This window comes from Salvelinus alpinus, chromosome 30 (assembly GCF_045679555.1).
Source record: "Salvelinus alpinus chromosome 30, SLU_Salpinus.1, whole genome shotgun sequence".
Classification (NCBI taxonomy): domain Eukaryota; kingdom Metazoa; phylum Chordata; class Actinopteri; order Salmoniformes; family Salmonidae; genus Salvelinus; species Salvelinus alpinus.
In genome coordinates, this window is record NC_092115.1 from 46,440,537 (window position 1) to 46,456,656 (window position 16,120).

Consider the following 16,120-nt stretch of genomic DNA (forward strand, 5'->3'; position numbering starts at 1 on the left):
AAATGTTTCCAAAACTGGAAACACTTATCTCCCTCACTAGCTTTAAGCACCAGCTGTCAGAGCAGCTCATAGATTACTGCACCTGTACATAGCCCATCTATAATTTTGCCCAAACAACTACCTCTTTCCCTACTGTATTTATTTATTTTGCTCCTTTGCACCCCATTATTTCTATCTCTACTTTGCACATTCTTCCACTGCAAATCAACCATTCCAGTGTTTTACGTGCTATATTGTATTTACTTCGCCACCATGGCCTTTTTTTTGCCTTCACCTCCCTTATCTCACCTCACTTGCTCACATTGTATATAGACTTATTTTTCTACTGTATTATTGACTGTATGTTTGTTTTACTCCATGTGTAACTGTGTTGTTGTATGTGTCGGACTGCTTTGCTTTATCTTGGCCAGGTCGCAATTGTAAATGAGAACGTGTTCTCAACTTGCCTACCTGGTTAAATAAAGGTGAAAAAAAATCAAATCCTTTATCAGACTTGCATGTATTCATTATTGACCTGTCATTGGGGAATAGTCTTGTTCCTATACTGTTCCTATACTGTCATTTGGTGTGCGTCCCGAATGGTTTCCTATATAGTGCACTACTTGGGCACTGACCCCAAAAAAGTGCACCATAAAGGGAATAGGGTGTCATTTGGGATTCACTATAGATGAGTTGACATGATTCACATTCAGAATGTTGTATAGCTTGATGTTCTAAACACTGTCACCAGGAAATGGGTACTTACTGACAAGCTAACCTTACATGACCATAGAATAAGACTGAAACGTTCAAATATGACTATTTATTTAAAAAAAGAGCAGACCTTTCCATAGAAAAATAGAGCAGTGTCTTCTTTAATGTCCTGAATTTACAGTTGAACAGCCTAGACGGGCGACCATGTTGGATCAAATACTGTTGCAGTGGGTCTAAAATGAAGTCACAGTTTCAACCGGCGGCGTAAGTCTGTCTGAATGATACGAGGTCCCACCCTCCCAGGAGTTCCGTGTTGAAGCTGTAAATCTTGACCAGTCCGATCACAGATGATTTCAGTTGATTTGACAATGATTTGATTAACTTGGTAATTCAATGTAGTTTTGTTAAGTCACACCACTGCTAGCATGTACAACAGCAGTTGATTGTCCTCAGAGCCACATTTAGAGACAGTTATATATGGTTCTTATTGTCTGCGATAGACCAGCGTCCTGGCCAGAGGGTGTACTTGTATATCAATCTACTTCACGGTACAGAAAAAGGCTTCTACCTTACTGGCTGTTCTTGCTTGGACAAGGCTACTTACTTATTTACTGTCCTATAATGCTTAGAAGCATCGTTTGATTAGGACACTGGCATTCTGAGGCCGCATCCCAAATGGCACTATTCAAACTACTTTTGACCAGAGCCCTATGGCCCTCTTAGTCTGAGGGTTGGAAGCCAAGTAGGCTGTGTTATGTTCAGTGTGCAGGACGCTGACGGATCGATGCTTTCATCTTCATCTGCTGCTCGATCATCGCATCGAACTCCTCTCTTTCCCTGAGGAGAGGAAGGAAAGAGAAGAAAACAGATTCAGACCTAGAAATAAATGTAACGGTGTTGGCCTTTAATTCAGTGAGCCACTTACCTTTTACTCAGACAGGGCCCTTTCAGGTATTTGTCTTCTGCCTTCACCAGTGACAACTCGTCCACTCCAGCTATGGCATAGATAATAGCCTACACAAAAAGACATCACCCTTCAGAACAATAACTCATTTAAGACACACTCCAGCTATTTTTTAAACTTTTCCCGTTGAAAAACAATATCAATAAGTATAAAACAACAAGTATGAACACAGTAATGTAAACACACTTAAGGGTAAAACAAAATAGTTTTGGGTAAAATGTTTTTTTTTTTTTTTTTGGACAACTGCACACTTCAAGGAGTTGGTCTGATGTCATCGGCCTTCCTCCTTGCTTGAGGAACAATAGAGAACAAAATAGGAAAGGCCCACCCCCCCACTTGTGCCATGCCATGTCATGTCATACATGGACCACCTATTGAGAAGTGCCTTTTGTTAAGTAAATCAGGTGTTAAATGAGGTGAAAAAGGAGACTGGAGTAGGACTTCTAACATCACTTCAACAATAAAGAATGGTGGTAATAACAGACAGCAAATAAAGACACATTTGTGTTTCGATGGACAATAAAGTTGTATTCTATTCTACAGCATTCTGACCTCTGGTAACAGCACGTCCAGTACCAAGCGGATGCGGTCTACATCGGCCAGACAGGGTGCGGTGAGGGGGGCGGTCTCGTACACCCCTCTCAGGTACTGGTACACCTGGTCCAGCTGCTCCTCGTCCTCCAGGTACGTGTCCACAACTGACCGACTGGCCGCCAGGAACCAACGCAGCCACTTAGACTGCTGCTGACCACTGATTACGCCCTGGGGTTAGAGAGAGGGTTTATCTTCTACATATAGAGCTACTCCAATTTGGAAACCATATTACATACAGAGAAAGACGGAAAGATAGAGAATGGACAGAGAGAGGGGGATGGAGAGAAGATACTGACAGGTGAAGGAGCGGGACGGACAGATGGAGGGAGAGAGAGAGGCATCGGCATGGTTACTCACTAGAAGGCGTGTCTCCACCCGGCGCTGCCTGACGACGAAGTCCACCAGTTTCTCGTTGGCACGGTTACGTGCAGCCTTGGAACGGTCAGGCAGCAGCTTCCTCCTCCTCTCCTCCTCCTGCCGTTTGCTGCCCTCCTGATCGTCCCCTTCCGGGTCAGAGGTTACGTACTGCTCCTCCAGAATTAGCTTACTGGGGAAGGTCAGGTCTGAGGTGCCCCGGGGGTAGCACCTTCTCACTGGGCAGCCTGGGGGAGGGATCATACAGGTAATGTATTGATATATCTAACTCAGTCACAGAGAACACATTATGTGGTACTAAAGACCTGTTTTAAAAAGGACAGACAGCATTTGAGATGACTTGAGGGAATGTCACTGTATCAACATCGGAAAACATCAGTGAATGGACATGAACTTACTTATGTCATCAGAAAAGTATTCAATGAAGGAACCGGTGAAGCCGCATCCTGAAAAGACAACACAAACATTAACGACAGTCATGGGGAATATAACACCGAGTATAATCTGGGTCAAGGTGCTCATTCTAAGAGAAGTGCAGAATAGTTTACCGATACGGATTCTATAGTCGGCTATCAACGCCAGACACCATTTGATGGCAGCATCATACTTCTCTCTGGCTTTACACTACAGACAACAGGAAACATCAACACAACAGTCACCAGAAATGTTGACAAAATATACGCTGAACAAAAACATAAAACGAAACAATTTCAAAGATTTTACTGTTACATATAATGAAATCAGTCAATTGAAATAAATGCATTAGGCCTTAATCTATGGATTTCACATGACTGGGAATACAGATATGCAATATGTTGGTCACAGATACCTTTAAAAAATAAAATAATAATTGGGTGTGGATCAGAAAACCTGTCAGTATCTGGTGTGACCACCAGACCGCCTCATGCAGTGCGACACATCTCCTTCGCATAGAGTTGATCAGGCTGTTGATTGTGGCCTGTGGAATGTTGTCCCACTCCTCTTCAATGGCTGTGCAATGTTGCTGGATATTGGCGGGAACTGGAACACACTGTCGTACGCGTCGATCCAGAGCATCCCAAACATGCTCAATGGGTGACATGTCTGGTGAGTATGCAGGCAATGGAAGAACTGGGACATTTTCAGCTTCCAGGAATTTTGTACAGATCCTTGCGGCATGGGGCTGTGCATTATCAAGCTGACACATAAAGTGATGGCGACAGATTAATGGCACGACAATGGGCCTCGGGATCTCGTCATGGTATCTCTGTGCATTCAAATTGCCATCGATAAAATGCAATTGTGTTTGTTGTCCGTAGTTTATGCCTGCCCATAACATAATCCCACCGCCAACAAGGAACACTATGTACACAACATTGACATCAGCAAACCGCTCACCCACACGACGCCGTCTGCCCGGTATAGTTGAAACCGTGATTCATCCATGAAGAGCACACTTCTCCAGCTGTCCGGGTGGCTGGTCTCAGATGATCCTGCAGGTGAAGAAGCCAGATGTGGATGTTCTGGGCTGGCGTGGTTACATGTGGTCTGCGGTTGTGAGGCCGGTGGACGTACTACCACATTCTCTATAACCGCATTGGAAGCGGCTTATGGTAGAGAAATTAACATTAAATTCACTGTCAACAGCTTTGGTGGACATTCCTGCAGTCAGCATGCCAATTGCACGCTTCCTCAAAACTTGAGACATCTGCAGCACTGTGTTGTGTGACAAAACTGCACATTTTAGAATGGCCTTTCGTTGTCCCAAGAACAAGGTGCACCTGTGTAATGATGCTGTTTAATCAGGTTCTTGATATGCCACACCTGTCAGGTGGATGGATTATCTTGGCAAAGGAGAAATGTTCACTAACAGGGATGTAAACAAATTTGCCCCAAAAAATTGAGAGAATAAGATTTTTGTGCAAATGGGACCAACTCTTCACATGTTGCATTTATGTTTTTGTTCAGCGTATATATATATATAAAATATATATAAAAACTGTATCTATATTATATATTAGTTCTGTGGAGTTCTTAATAAACTGTTTTCTTCAGTTACCCTTACCACTAGCTGATCAGCCTCTTCACAGTCAAAAGGCTTCAATGTTTTTAGGGACACAGAAAAGCTTTGAAAGAAACACAAAAAGACAACAGTTAATATTGGAGCGCGGAGGCTAATCCGGCAATCAGGGAATGGACACCAGTTACAGCTCATAGGGAATGACTGTGGGAAGAGCTGCACAGAGTTTTGGTTCCTACCCTTTTCGTATCCTCTTTTTGTCAAACAGCAGGTCGTCAATAAACACAATGCTGGCTTTCTTCAGTTTACGGTTCACACTCTTCACCTATGGAGTCAAACAGTTTCTAGTTCAGTTGCGACTGATGACTATTCAAAATCAATTTAGTTGAAGCACGGCGATCAATACTCACCATTGCCGGCCAGAAAGGATAGTTTCTAAATTTGCACCAAACACATATTCCTTCTGTTATGGACAGTGGCTCTGAAAAGAGACAAATAACTACGGGTTATTTTAGTTTGAATTAACAACTCAACATAAGCTATAGTACACACATGCAGGAAGGCATCATATCGTCAAGGGAGTTGACCAACGCGCACTCGCTCTCTCACACACCACACCGGCCCCCACGTGCATCCACACGCGCTTGTTGATGTTGTCTATCCCCACCAGACACGTTCATGACACGCAGGCTCAAATACCAAAACCAACTGTGAACCCACCATATTAAAATTGGGGACGGGTCGAAACACACATGAAACAATGATGGACATTTAGCTAGCTTGTTGCTGCTAGCTAATTTGTCCTGGGAGATAAACATCAGCTTGTCATTTTACCTGAAATGCATATGGTCGTATTTTTTGTTGTTGTTGATCTGTGTAGAATTTTGACCCATTTTGAGTCATACAGAAATGTGTGTTTTCTACTCCCGACAATTAATCCACAGGTAAATCAGGAAACATAGGTTGACTCATCTTTCAACCACCCACGTTGGTTAGCATGCTTGTGAAAACCAATGAGTAGATGGGAGAGGAGGGACTTGCGGTGCTTCAAGCATCTCAACGCAGACGCTCGTTGACGCGCGCGAGCAGTTTGGATTAAATGATTGAATAACATGTAGGGCCGGGACGATACCAGTATCACAATATTTTTTTCCATGGCAAAAATGGAAACATTAAACAGTCAAACTCTTTGGCCCTTTAAAAACCTGCTTTATGTAAATTATTGTGTGCTATAGTTTGGAAAACAAATAAATGTGACTCTGGATCACAAACATGATCTGTTTTCCAACATTAGTGCTGTTTTCCTACAGAAATGAAATATGCTCTGTGTTTTGTTTCCTTGCCACGATACTAATGAGTATCACAATACTGGTATTTCCCGGCCCTAATAACACGCATGTGTACATATATTTACATAATATTATTTATAATACATACATGAATAATATTTTGCAATGCTTGCGCACGCAACGTAGCCAGTCTAGTCAGCACGTTACTCACTTGTGTTATTTAAGAAACTGGGCAGATCTTCCTCGTCGTCTTGCTCTTCCTCCTCTTCAAGAGTCAGTGATGTCACACGGTCTTCCTGTACGCTTAACTCGATGGAGAGGTCTGAGGACAGGGAGGCATCTCCTGTGTCTTCGTCTGGTGAGTCTGACTCCTGCAGCTCAAACCTTGGTCTGCAGCGTTGGAGTGGCTCAGTGCTGGTCGTGTCACCGCTCTGCAGGCCAGCTCCCTCTTCCGTCTGGCCCCTCCTGCTTCTACGTCTGAGTTTGGCTGGGGGGCCTTCCTCAGAGCTGAAGGTCTGGGACCGTTTTTCTGCTGCAGGCTTCACCTTCTTCTTCACTCCCTTCACTGTAGCCGAGTTCTTCCTTGGCCTAACTCTGGGTCTACCCCGAGGTTTACTACCGGGTAAAGCTAAGTGTGTCTGGGAGAGATTACATATATTTTTTTTGAACAATTTTGTATTGAACATATGAATACTGGGATTTCATTTAAACAGATTGAAATGCAATAGGCAAGAGAGAAGGTTATTGAACGGTGATTACTTTTAAACACTGACCACAATCCTGAGCACTATTCCGTGTTTGACCATTCACCTGACAACGTAATATAGTGTTAAAGGAAAAGGAGGTGACCTGAGGTTCATGACAACTTGTTTTTGATAAGAGGAAATACAGTGCATTCGGAAAGTATTCAGACCCCTTTCCCCACATTTTGTTGTTACAGCCTTATTCTAAAATGTATTAAATAAAACATTTTCCTCAATCTACACTCAATACCCCATAATGACAAAGTGAAAACAGATTTTAACCTTAAAGGTTAAATAAATAAATAAATGTTTCTAATCAGTGATGAAGATGATAATACAGTACCTTCTCCAGAGGGCTTAGTTCCAACAGCTTCCAGGGGGTGATGGGTGAGGCGTTCTGAGGGCCCTCTGTCTTGGAGCCCAGTCCCAGGTGAGACAGGGAGGCAGAGAAGGGGTTGTCTGTTCCTGTGGAGGATCCGGGGTGAGGGCCTGGCGTGGAGCTAAGAAAGAGCTGCTGCTGTACCCGCCGAGGTCTGCCTCTGACTCTCTTAGGTGTGTTTGGTGAGAAGGGGATGCCAGAAGGGCTGAGAGTAGGAGAGAGGCTACTCTGAAGGCTGGAGGAGAGGTCTGCAGACAGTACAATGAGTGAGGATGGGACATCTGAGTCTACCTTGAGGGTCTTTAATTTTTTTGTATATTTTCTCTTTGGAAGCGCAGGAGGGCTGCATGTGGGAGAGGAAAGGTTGAGGGAGAGGTCTGCAGATAACACAGGGAGTAAGGAGAGGACTCCTGAGTCTACCTTGTGGGTCTTTGATTTCTTAGTGTATTTCCTATTTTTTACAGTCTCCTCCTGTGACTGTTCCGTGTCTCGTAACTCTACCTTATGCTTCTGTGATTTTTTGGATGTCTTTTCCCCATTTCTCACAGTCTCATGCGAGTCCTCCTTATGCCTCTGTGATTTCTTTGTGTAGTTCCTCTTTCTCACGGTCTCTTGTGATTGGTCAATCCCCAGTGACTGTTCTACTGTATGGCTTTGTGATTTTTTTGATGCCACCTTGTTTACCTTATTCGTCAGTGATTTCATAGATGCATTTTTTCCAGTCTCCTCCTGTGACTGGTCAGTCTCCTGGGTCTGTGATTTTTTTGTATATTTCCTCTTTTTCACAGTTTCTTGTGAGTGGTCTACCTTGTGGGTTGAAGATATTTTAGACACCTTTTTCCTTTTTGTTACAAACTCTTGTGACTGGTCTACCTGGTGGGTTGGTGATTTCATAGTTGTCTTTTTCCCATTTCTCACAGTCTCCTGTGGCTTGTCTCCCTTATGGCTCTGTGTTTTTTTTGTATATTTCCTCTTTATTACCATCTCTTGTGACTGCTCTCCCTTATGGGTTGGAGATATTTTAGAGCCCTCTTTCTTTACAGACTCCTCCTGTGACTGGTCAACCTTAGGGGTCTGAGATTTTTTTGTATATTTCCTCTTTATTACCATCTCTTGTGACTGCTCTCCCTTATGGGTTGGAGATATTTTAGAGCCCTCTTTCTTTACAGACTCCTCCTGTGATTGGTCAACCTTAGGGGTCTGAGATTTTTTTGTATATTTCCTCTTTATTACCATCTCTTGTGACTGCTCTCCCTTATGGGTTGGAGATATTTTAGAGCTCTCTTTCTTTACAGACTCCTCCTGTGACTGGTCAACCTTAGGGGTCTGAGATTTTTTGGTATATTTCCTCTTTATTACCATCTCTTGTGACTGCTCTCCCTTATGGGTTGGAGATATTTTAGAGCCCTCTTTCTTTACAGACTCCTCCTGTGACTGGTCAACCTTTGGGGTCTGAGATTTTTTTGTATATGTCCTCTTTCTCACCGTCTCCTGTGACCAGTCTATCTTATGGGTTGGTGATTTTATAGATGTCTTTTTCCCATTTCTCACTGTCTCACTCTGCTGTGACTGGTCAGTGTCACTTGGCTGGTCTACCTTATGGCTCTGTGATTTTTTGGTATATTTCCTTTTTCGCCCAGTCTTTTGTGTCAGGCAATTCTCCTGTCCTACCTTAATAGTCGGTAAGGGTTTAGATGTTTTTTCCCCATTTGTCACAGCCTCACTCTCCTGTGGCTGGTCGACCTTATGAGTTAGTGATTTTTTAGCCGCCTTTCTCCCATCTTTCAGATTCTGTGGTGACTGGCACAGAGTCCTTTGCTCTTTGGCACATTTGCTTAAAAATATCCCAGTGGCAGTGATACTGTCATTCTGGCTGGGTTCAGCCCCCATCCCCCTGGCCTGTGAGTTTGTGTATCCACCAGTGGTTAGAACATTATGGCCTGTTAGGTCTCCTTGTCCAACAGAAGCACTGGAGAGATGGGGCCATTTCTTACTCTGTCCCTTATTGGCGCTCTGTAAATCCAAGGTGGGGCACGGTGGTTCAAAGGTGGCCTCAGGTGACTGGCACTTATCCTCAGGCACAGGTGAGCTGGGTGACTGGAGCTGTGTCTCAACCTTTGTTTGGGCATCAGGTGACTGACACCTGTCCTCTGGTATCACAGGTAAGACGGGTGTCAGTGTCACAGCCTCTGTTTGGTCCTCTGGCTGTAAACATGGATGTGTAGCTGTCAGAGACTGGGCCTGATGGATATGGTGTTCTGTGTCAGTCTGGAGTGTCTTGTGTTTGCGTGGCCTCCCCCTCTTGCGACGTTCACCCTGTGGCTGTGATGCATCAAAGGTTCCTTTCTCTGCTGTCCTCTTTTTTTGGGGTGAAACAGGTGTTTGAGATGGGCTAGAAGGGTTGGTTGAAACTGGTGTTTCAGATGGAGTTGCAGGGTTGGTTGAAATGGGTGTTTCAGCTGGGTTAGCAGAGCTGGTTCTTTCCCCATCCCCAAAGCAGTGTGTGGGAGACGGAAGGCTAACTCCCAGCTGTGGAGTGGCTGTTTGCTGGTCGGCCCAAAACGAGGTCTTCTGTGTGGAAGAGGAAGAACTGTCCTCTGGAGAACTCATGTTCAGGGCCAGGCAAGCTCCAGTGCTTCAGCTCCTCAGGAGGACAAAGCTCATCATCTTGAGCTGTGGTGGAACCATGCAGGATGTGAACAGGTTTATTCTTTGTGTTGATCAAATAATGTGAATTTCAGAGAGGGATGTCATCTTAGGGCTTGTTGTGTGCATCTAAGAAACATTTTAGCAAAAATCTGTTCTGCTAACCACTGCTTGTAAATAATTGAAAGTTCTGCTTTGCTAGCTATAACTTTAATAACAGGCCTAAACGCTTTTGCGTGTAACTAGCTAGTTGTGGGGATTGTGGGTTTACCATCGACAACATACCAACAGGTAGATAAAGTAAATTAACTAGCAACACATCTGTTGTCGACACTCCACTGATCAGTCTCGTCGAAATTTCACAACAAAAATGATCGAATGACATTACAGATAGTTGCCTAGCTTTGATAACTTTTTGTATTTACTTTACATCACACCGTGTTTGCTGGTCAAGCAACAGTAGCAAGCTAACGATAATTATATCACATACTCTGTACTGGCTAATCAGATAGCTAGCTACTGTATCGGATTGCAATTAATATTTCGCTAACAAACCAGAAATAAATAATAGTAGCATAGAAGGTTCCAAATACTGATTTGTATAAAGATGTATACATACACATAGACACAGCAAAATAGATGGAATAGTTTCTTCTAGATACTTGAAAGGTTGCAACTCCTCTCAGCGTCTCGTCAGCAACTCTTAAAAAAGTAATTCCGGGGTCACGGAATTTCGAACATTTTCAGAATAAAATTCGCCCAGCTAATAGTAGAAAAGTTATAATAACGTGTAAATAATTGTTTAAACATTAACATTGTTCATATTTAAGTGACATTTGCATTACATTTTGGTTTTAATACATGTTCCAAGGTCAAATAAATTCCCCCAATGCGAATCACTGTATATGGAATACATATTGGCTTGTTGAGCAAAAGGTATTCTGGGGACCGTACTAAAAGTATTGTAGGGAATAGTCAGTAGTGTCTGTAGAATGTATATATGATGTCATTTCATGTGGCTCTGAATAATATAGAGTGTTGCTGGCCTTTTACTGTGGTCAAATAGCTTAAAATGGGGGCTTAAATATAAACAAATTATTCTATGTGCAGAGGTAAAAGTGTGGTTGGGAGTACTCAGTAAGGTCTGTATAAACCACCTTCAAATGACCCGGTGCTATCTATGGTCCTGAAGTCAATGCCTATACACACTAAACTATCAGCACTCAAATAACAAACCCATAAGGCAAAAATATTTGTCAAAACAAAAATCTCATTTATTTACAATTTAAACATAAATCAACAGCAACCAGGCTATAGGGACACAGTCACTTCAGCCACCAATTGTATCAAATGTGTCAGTTAAAATTCATGGTCATACTTAATTCATTTCATAAAATGTTTCAGCAAAACATTTATGGTCTAACACACTTTATGATACATTAATTTGTAGCAATCCCTTATCAAATACATACATTCAATTAGTGATGGGCACAAATATGGAAAATCAATATCAGTTGCATTTTCGATTCGATATTGATATTATATCGGTTCGTAGAAAATACATTGCAACTGTGTGAATGTTCACTTTTCTGTGACGTCCAGACAACTGCTTGCGGATTGCCCATTGGGCCAAGTGTGTTCCGGTGGTATAAACCTACTTTACCCGTTTTAATACAATGGGAAGCCCATCCACAATTTATGACCCATCAGCTGGCACTTAAATAATATTACAGTTTTACTGCAGCACCCAGAATCGTTCTTGCTCTATAAGCCAATATGTGTTCCATATGCAGTGATTCGCAATGTGGCCGCCAATGGAATGGATGGAGTAAAAGGCCAGCAACACTCCATTTTATTCAGAGCCCCATGAAATGACACCATACAGTATACATTCTACAGACCCTACTTAGTACTTCTTTCCCTACTTTTACATCATCACAAAGAATCATTTTTCCTGTACATTGCTATATTTTTACCGTATAGTGTCCAGGCACCCCATTATTAAGCTATTTGACCACAGTAAAAGGCCAGCAACACTCAGAGTCCCATGAAATAACACCATACAGACCCTACTAGAATAGTTTTTTCTCTATAAGCCAATATGTAATTTATAGACCTACACCCACTCCTTTGGTCCCAATGCAACACACTGTTGCATTGGGACCAAAGGAGTGGGTGGAGTAGAAAGGGCTGCTGGGTATTTAGACCACAGTCATTCAAGAAATAACACCATCTATAAACTCTAGTCTAGTGCGACATCAATAGGGTCTGTAGAATATGATTTTCATTTACTTAAGATCCAAACATTTACCAATTTATTTATTTTTATTTTACCTTTATTTAACTAGGCAAGTCAGTTAAGAACAAATTCTTATTTTCAGTGACGGCCTAAGAACAGTCAATGAGCTCCACGGCCTAGGAACAGTCAATGTGCTCCACCTTATAATATTATTTATCTTATATGGAGTAGTAATTCTCTTTAGTTTTAACATTATGCACTATGTAAAGCTGCACACAATTATTGATTTCATGTCATACACAGCGTTTTGCCGCAGACTTTTATTGTGAAGGCAAAATCGGAAGACCGGAAGTCTTAACGTTTCTACCGGGACGCTAATGCAACTGTTGAGCCAAAACACAACTTCTATCGTCGGGTTTTGCGCCCTTTGATTCATGGCATATGTAGCACATTACACTGAATTTAGGAACAACGCAATTATATTTTCCTTTATTTCAAGACAAGTTGACAACATTAAATATTTTGGCAGAAACCCAAAATAGGAAAGGAATTAAAAGGAATTTACTGTAACTGTAACAAACTAGTGATTAAACATTAGTGTCTGAGACAATAATAAATAAAAAGCAAGAACAAATATATTCTTATATTTATATATATTTATTTACAATGACGGCCTACCGGGGAACTGCCTTGCTCAGGGGCAGAACGACAGATGTTTACCTTCAGCTCGGTGATTCGATCCTGCAACCTTTCGGTTACTGCTTGGCCCCCCTGACACTCGTGAGTCGACAGTAAACAATAATTCACCAATGAGGATAGAGCTATGTATGGCGGGACCTTTAAACTCTCGTCAAGAGGACGATGGAAAAATATATTTTCTTTTAGGTAATTTTGTTCGCGAATTATGTTTATTTTCTTTAGATTAGCTACATTTTTTTGTTTGAGTTTTCATTGATCATCATCATCGATCGGAATATCTAGCAGGTAAGATCACCGTATTAGGCTACAGTAACGTTAATATGTTAGCACGGTTCGGTTAACAAGGTTTACAGTGTAGCTACGGTAACGCTAACGCGTTAGTAAACTGGTGTTTTGACACTGACACAGGTTAACGAAGTAACGTAACTTTAGCTAGTTTAACGTCCGATGACTCAGACCATCAAAATAGTCTGTTAACCTCACTATTTTCATATTAATCTGGAGTTATTATTTTCATTAATGATGACGCTTAGTTGATAGAGATAATAGGTAAGTAAAACAAAGGATCGTCTTTTGATGGTGTTTAATCTATTGATCTAATTAAGTTAATAGTTCTACTTTTCAGCCTGTATTTGAAGTATTTATAGTGATGACTTGCATTTTAAATGATATACAGGCCTAACGTTACACGGCATATCTCATGTGATATGATGACCTGTTCTTTGGGGAACGTATCATCAATACATTATTTCTCATTTGGGAAATGTTGTTGTGTTATGATTTCAGTGAGAGATGTATGCCTTGCCAAGGGATGGCAACGCATTTTGCCTGACGTGGACCATAAGTGAGTGTCCAAGGCGTTGTTCAGGTAGTCGGGAAATGGGATTCCAGAGATGGACGTTTGCCAGTGTTGACAAAATGTAGTGGGACTGCTCTAACCATTAGGCTACCTGCCGCCCCACATAGGGTTCTGGTCATGGCTGGAAAATGTTACATGTTATTCCATCACAATCATGTGATGAGTGTAATACTGTATTGTGAAAAATACACGGGGGATTAGGAATGATACAGACAATGACATTGATAGAACCCACCATCTATCTGTAATATTAAAGCTGATCTACCCCCAGGAGTGTTTTATTCACAGAGGAATAACAACACAGACACATGGCAAAGCAGTGCAACATGTTTCCAACCCTACAGAAAAATATCATATATAACAGTACACACAGAGCACGGTGAAACAAGTATGTGTTAATCACATTAATTAATAAACCCTTCAGATTAACAATGAGGCCATCCTTGTTCTCTCCTCACAGTCAAAAAGCTCTGGATGACAATCCTGAGAGAAAGTAGGGAAAAACGACAGTATAAACTAAAGCAATTGCAAACTATTATGCCATGTTGGTTTGATACAAGCCTGCATATATGAGGTTATCAATCATAGTGTGTATGAGCAATAAACAGAAGTGATTCTTGTGGTGAATTACCATTGATCTTGCAACCTTTTCTTTCCCTGTAATACAAAACATAATGTACTTTTTAAGATCTTTGTTTAGTGGAAATGAAACTGAACAATAACAGGAATGCTGGTGTCTACAGCACAACTACAGTTTTTAGTTTAGTTTTTTGTATTTATATATATTTTTACATATGAGCTGCTGTATACTCACATTTGTGTCACCATATAGTGTTTTCTGGACTCGCAGGCTTTCATTTGACTTGTTGCTGCCACCGCCTGGCTATTTGAAGCATCACATGAAGCAGAGCAGGAGTGGGACTGGTGGACAGCTTGGGTGAAGTTGAATTGTAACCACTCAAAATGGTCTACAGTAATAAAAAAACGGAACATTATTAAACAACATCTTCCAGTGTCATAAAATAACATTTATAATGTAAGATATCTCGGTTATTCTGTAATCGCTATCACGTGAGTGATATGATTCATGGCCAGGTCTCCCTCGTACAAGAGACTCCGTCTCAATGGGACTTTGCTTAAATAAAGGCACAAATTTAAAAAATACATGTATATATATATTTATTCTTTGATCCAGTAATAACGTACCTCTCTGTAGACTCAGATCTAGGGACATATTTCTCTGTGTGTCTCTGTGCAGGAAAATAGCCTTCCTTCGTGCTGTTTCATTCGCATGCAGCATCGCCTGTATACAAAGCAAATCTACAGTCACTGACAATCTACATGGATATGTTGTTTTAGAATAGATAGTTTTGACCAAAAGTTTTGATTCCAAGGAGTTGTATCCTGAACATGAACAGCATACAATCTATAATCTATGTATTCTGAACATGAACAAGGATGTCAAACATGTGAATGTCTAAAATGACATTGGAGGCTACACTCACATTCTCCTGCAGGCTGAGGCTCAGGGACACGTTATTCTCTCTCAGTGTCTCAGCGACAACCTCCATCTCCTGCTGCAGTGTGGTCTGGTTCTCCTGGCTCAGCCTTATAGACTCCAGCAAGGCCTGCTTTTCCTTCTCCCACACAACCTTTGCCCCCTCCATCTTCTCCGTCAGGGACTGTGTGACAGAGTTAAGATTGTACCGGTAAGCTCACAGTAAGCCCTGGCTCGAGCTCTTGTACAGTGTACCCTGGGTTGTACCCAGATAGGGAGGGCACCATACTGCTAAACAAGTATGCTAAACAACTGTGGTCCACACCTGTTGAGCTACGTCGCACTGGGCCACGCCCTTCATGTGAGGAGAGGTGGCCCACACCACGATAACGATGAGGGAGACCATGGACCACAAGGTCAGCAGTGCCATCACCAGGTTACAGCAGGTCCCGGATGACTTGGAACTCTTGGAACGAGCCATGGTGTTGAAGGGAGCAGGAGCTGTGGTTGCGCTGGGAATGACAAAGATCATATCCCTTGTCGGTTATGTCTGACAACAGAGACAGACAGCAGTTGTACAAGCTCCAGGCGGAAGGACTCTTTTGTGTCCACTGTGATGGGGAAAAAAATGAGAATTCTGAATCTCAGAAGTCCAGATAAGTTTACACTTGTCTTTATCAACTGAGCCTAACGACTCATGCTACACAGGCTGAAGAAGTCCTGTATATTGTAAGGTTTTCCGTTGAACTGCAGAGTCCTCTTTCAACAAAAACACCTCACTTACCTTTGTCCAAATATCCTCTTTTAAAACCAATACCCAGTCTTTCGCCACTTCTTAGTTAGAATGCTTTTATAGAGGAAGAATCATAGCAGCCTCTCTGTTTATTTTACCATGCCAGGACGAGTGTACAGTACACGCCGCGTTCATCACTGCACATTCCATCTCACTACTTTTTAAACAAATCCTTTTGTAGAAGGTTGTTCACATGCCAACTACTTGTAGAAATAAGCCTACACTTTCCCTGACAAATGGTTGTAGACTCCTATGACATCACCTAAAGATCAAATACATCCCAAATGGCACCCTATTCTGTATCTAGTGCACTACTTTTGACCAGGGCCCATAAGGATTCGATTTTAGCT

General features: G+C 42.0%; 2 protein-coding genes across 8 annotated transcripts; both read right to left on the minus strand.

Moving 5' to 3' along the window:
• Positions 1-787: 787 nt before the first annotated feature.
• Positions 788-10,403, minus strand: LOC139559714 (PWWP domain-containing DNA repair factor 3A). 7 transcript variants are annotated; one of them, XM_071375948.1, is made up of 12 exons: positions 10,302-10,403; positions 7,001-9,709; positions 6,126-6,552; positions 5,036-5,106; positions 4,865-4,950; positions 4,671-4,731; positions 3,175-3,250; positions 3,025-3,072; positions 2,609-2,853; positions 2,210-2,419; positions 1,619-1,707; positions 788-1,530 (listed from the first exon to the last, which is right to left on the minus strand). In XM_071375948.1, the coding sequence occupies exons 2-12, from the start codon at positions 9,644-9,646 to the stop codon at positions 1,452-1,454; spliced, it is 4,038 nt and encodes a 1,345-aa protein (XP_071232049.1). In that variant the 5' UTR covers positions 9,647-9,709; positions 10,302-10,403; the 3' UTR covers positions 788-1,451. The 7 variants fall into 7 exon arrangements, 5 of the variants coding, with proteins under 5 accessions (XP_071232049.1, XP_071232048.1, XP_071232051.1 ...); XM_071375947.1 differs by having other exon boundaries at positions 4,665-4,731; XR_011671814.1 differs by lacking the exon at positions 3,175-3,250.
• Positions 10,404-12,395: 1,992 nt separating this feature from the next.
• LOC139560288 (uncharacterized) lies at positions 12,396-15,898 on the minus strand. Its single transcript, XM_071376930.1, has 7 exons — positions 15,762-15,898; positions 15,303-15,489; positions 14,985-15,161; positions 14,686-14,782; positions 14,294-14,447; positions 14,111-14,136; positions 12,396-13,962 (listed from the first exon to the last, which is right to left on the minus strand). Exons 2-7 carry the CDS (start codon positions 15,456-15,458, stop codon positions 13,940-13,942), a joined length of 633 nt encoding a protein of 210 aa, XP_071233031.1. The 5' UTR covers positions 15,459-15,489; positions 15,762-15,898; the 3' UTR covers positions 12,396-13,939.
• Between the last annotated feature and the right edge of the window lie 222 nt (positions 15,899-16,120).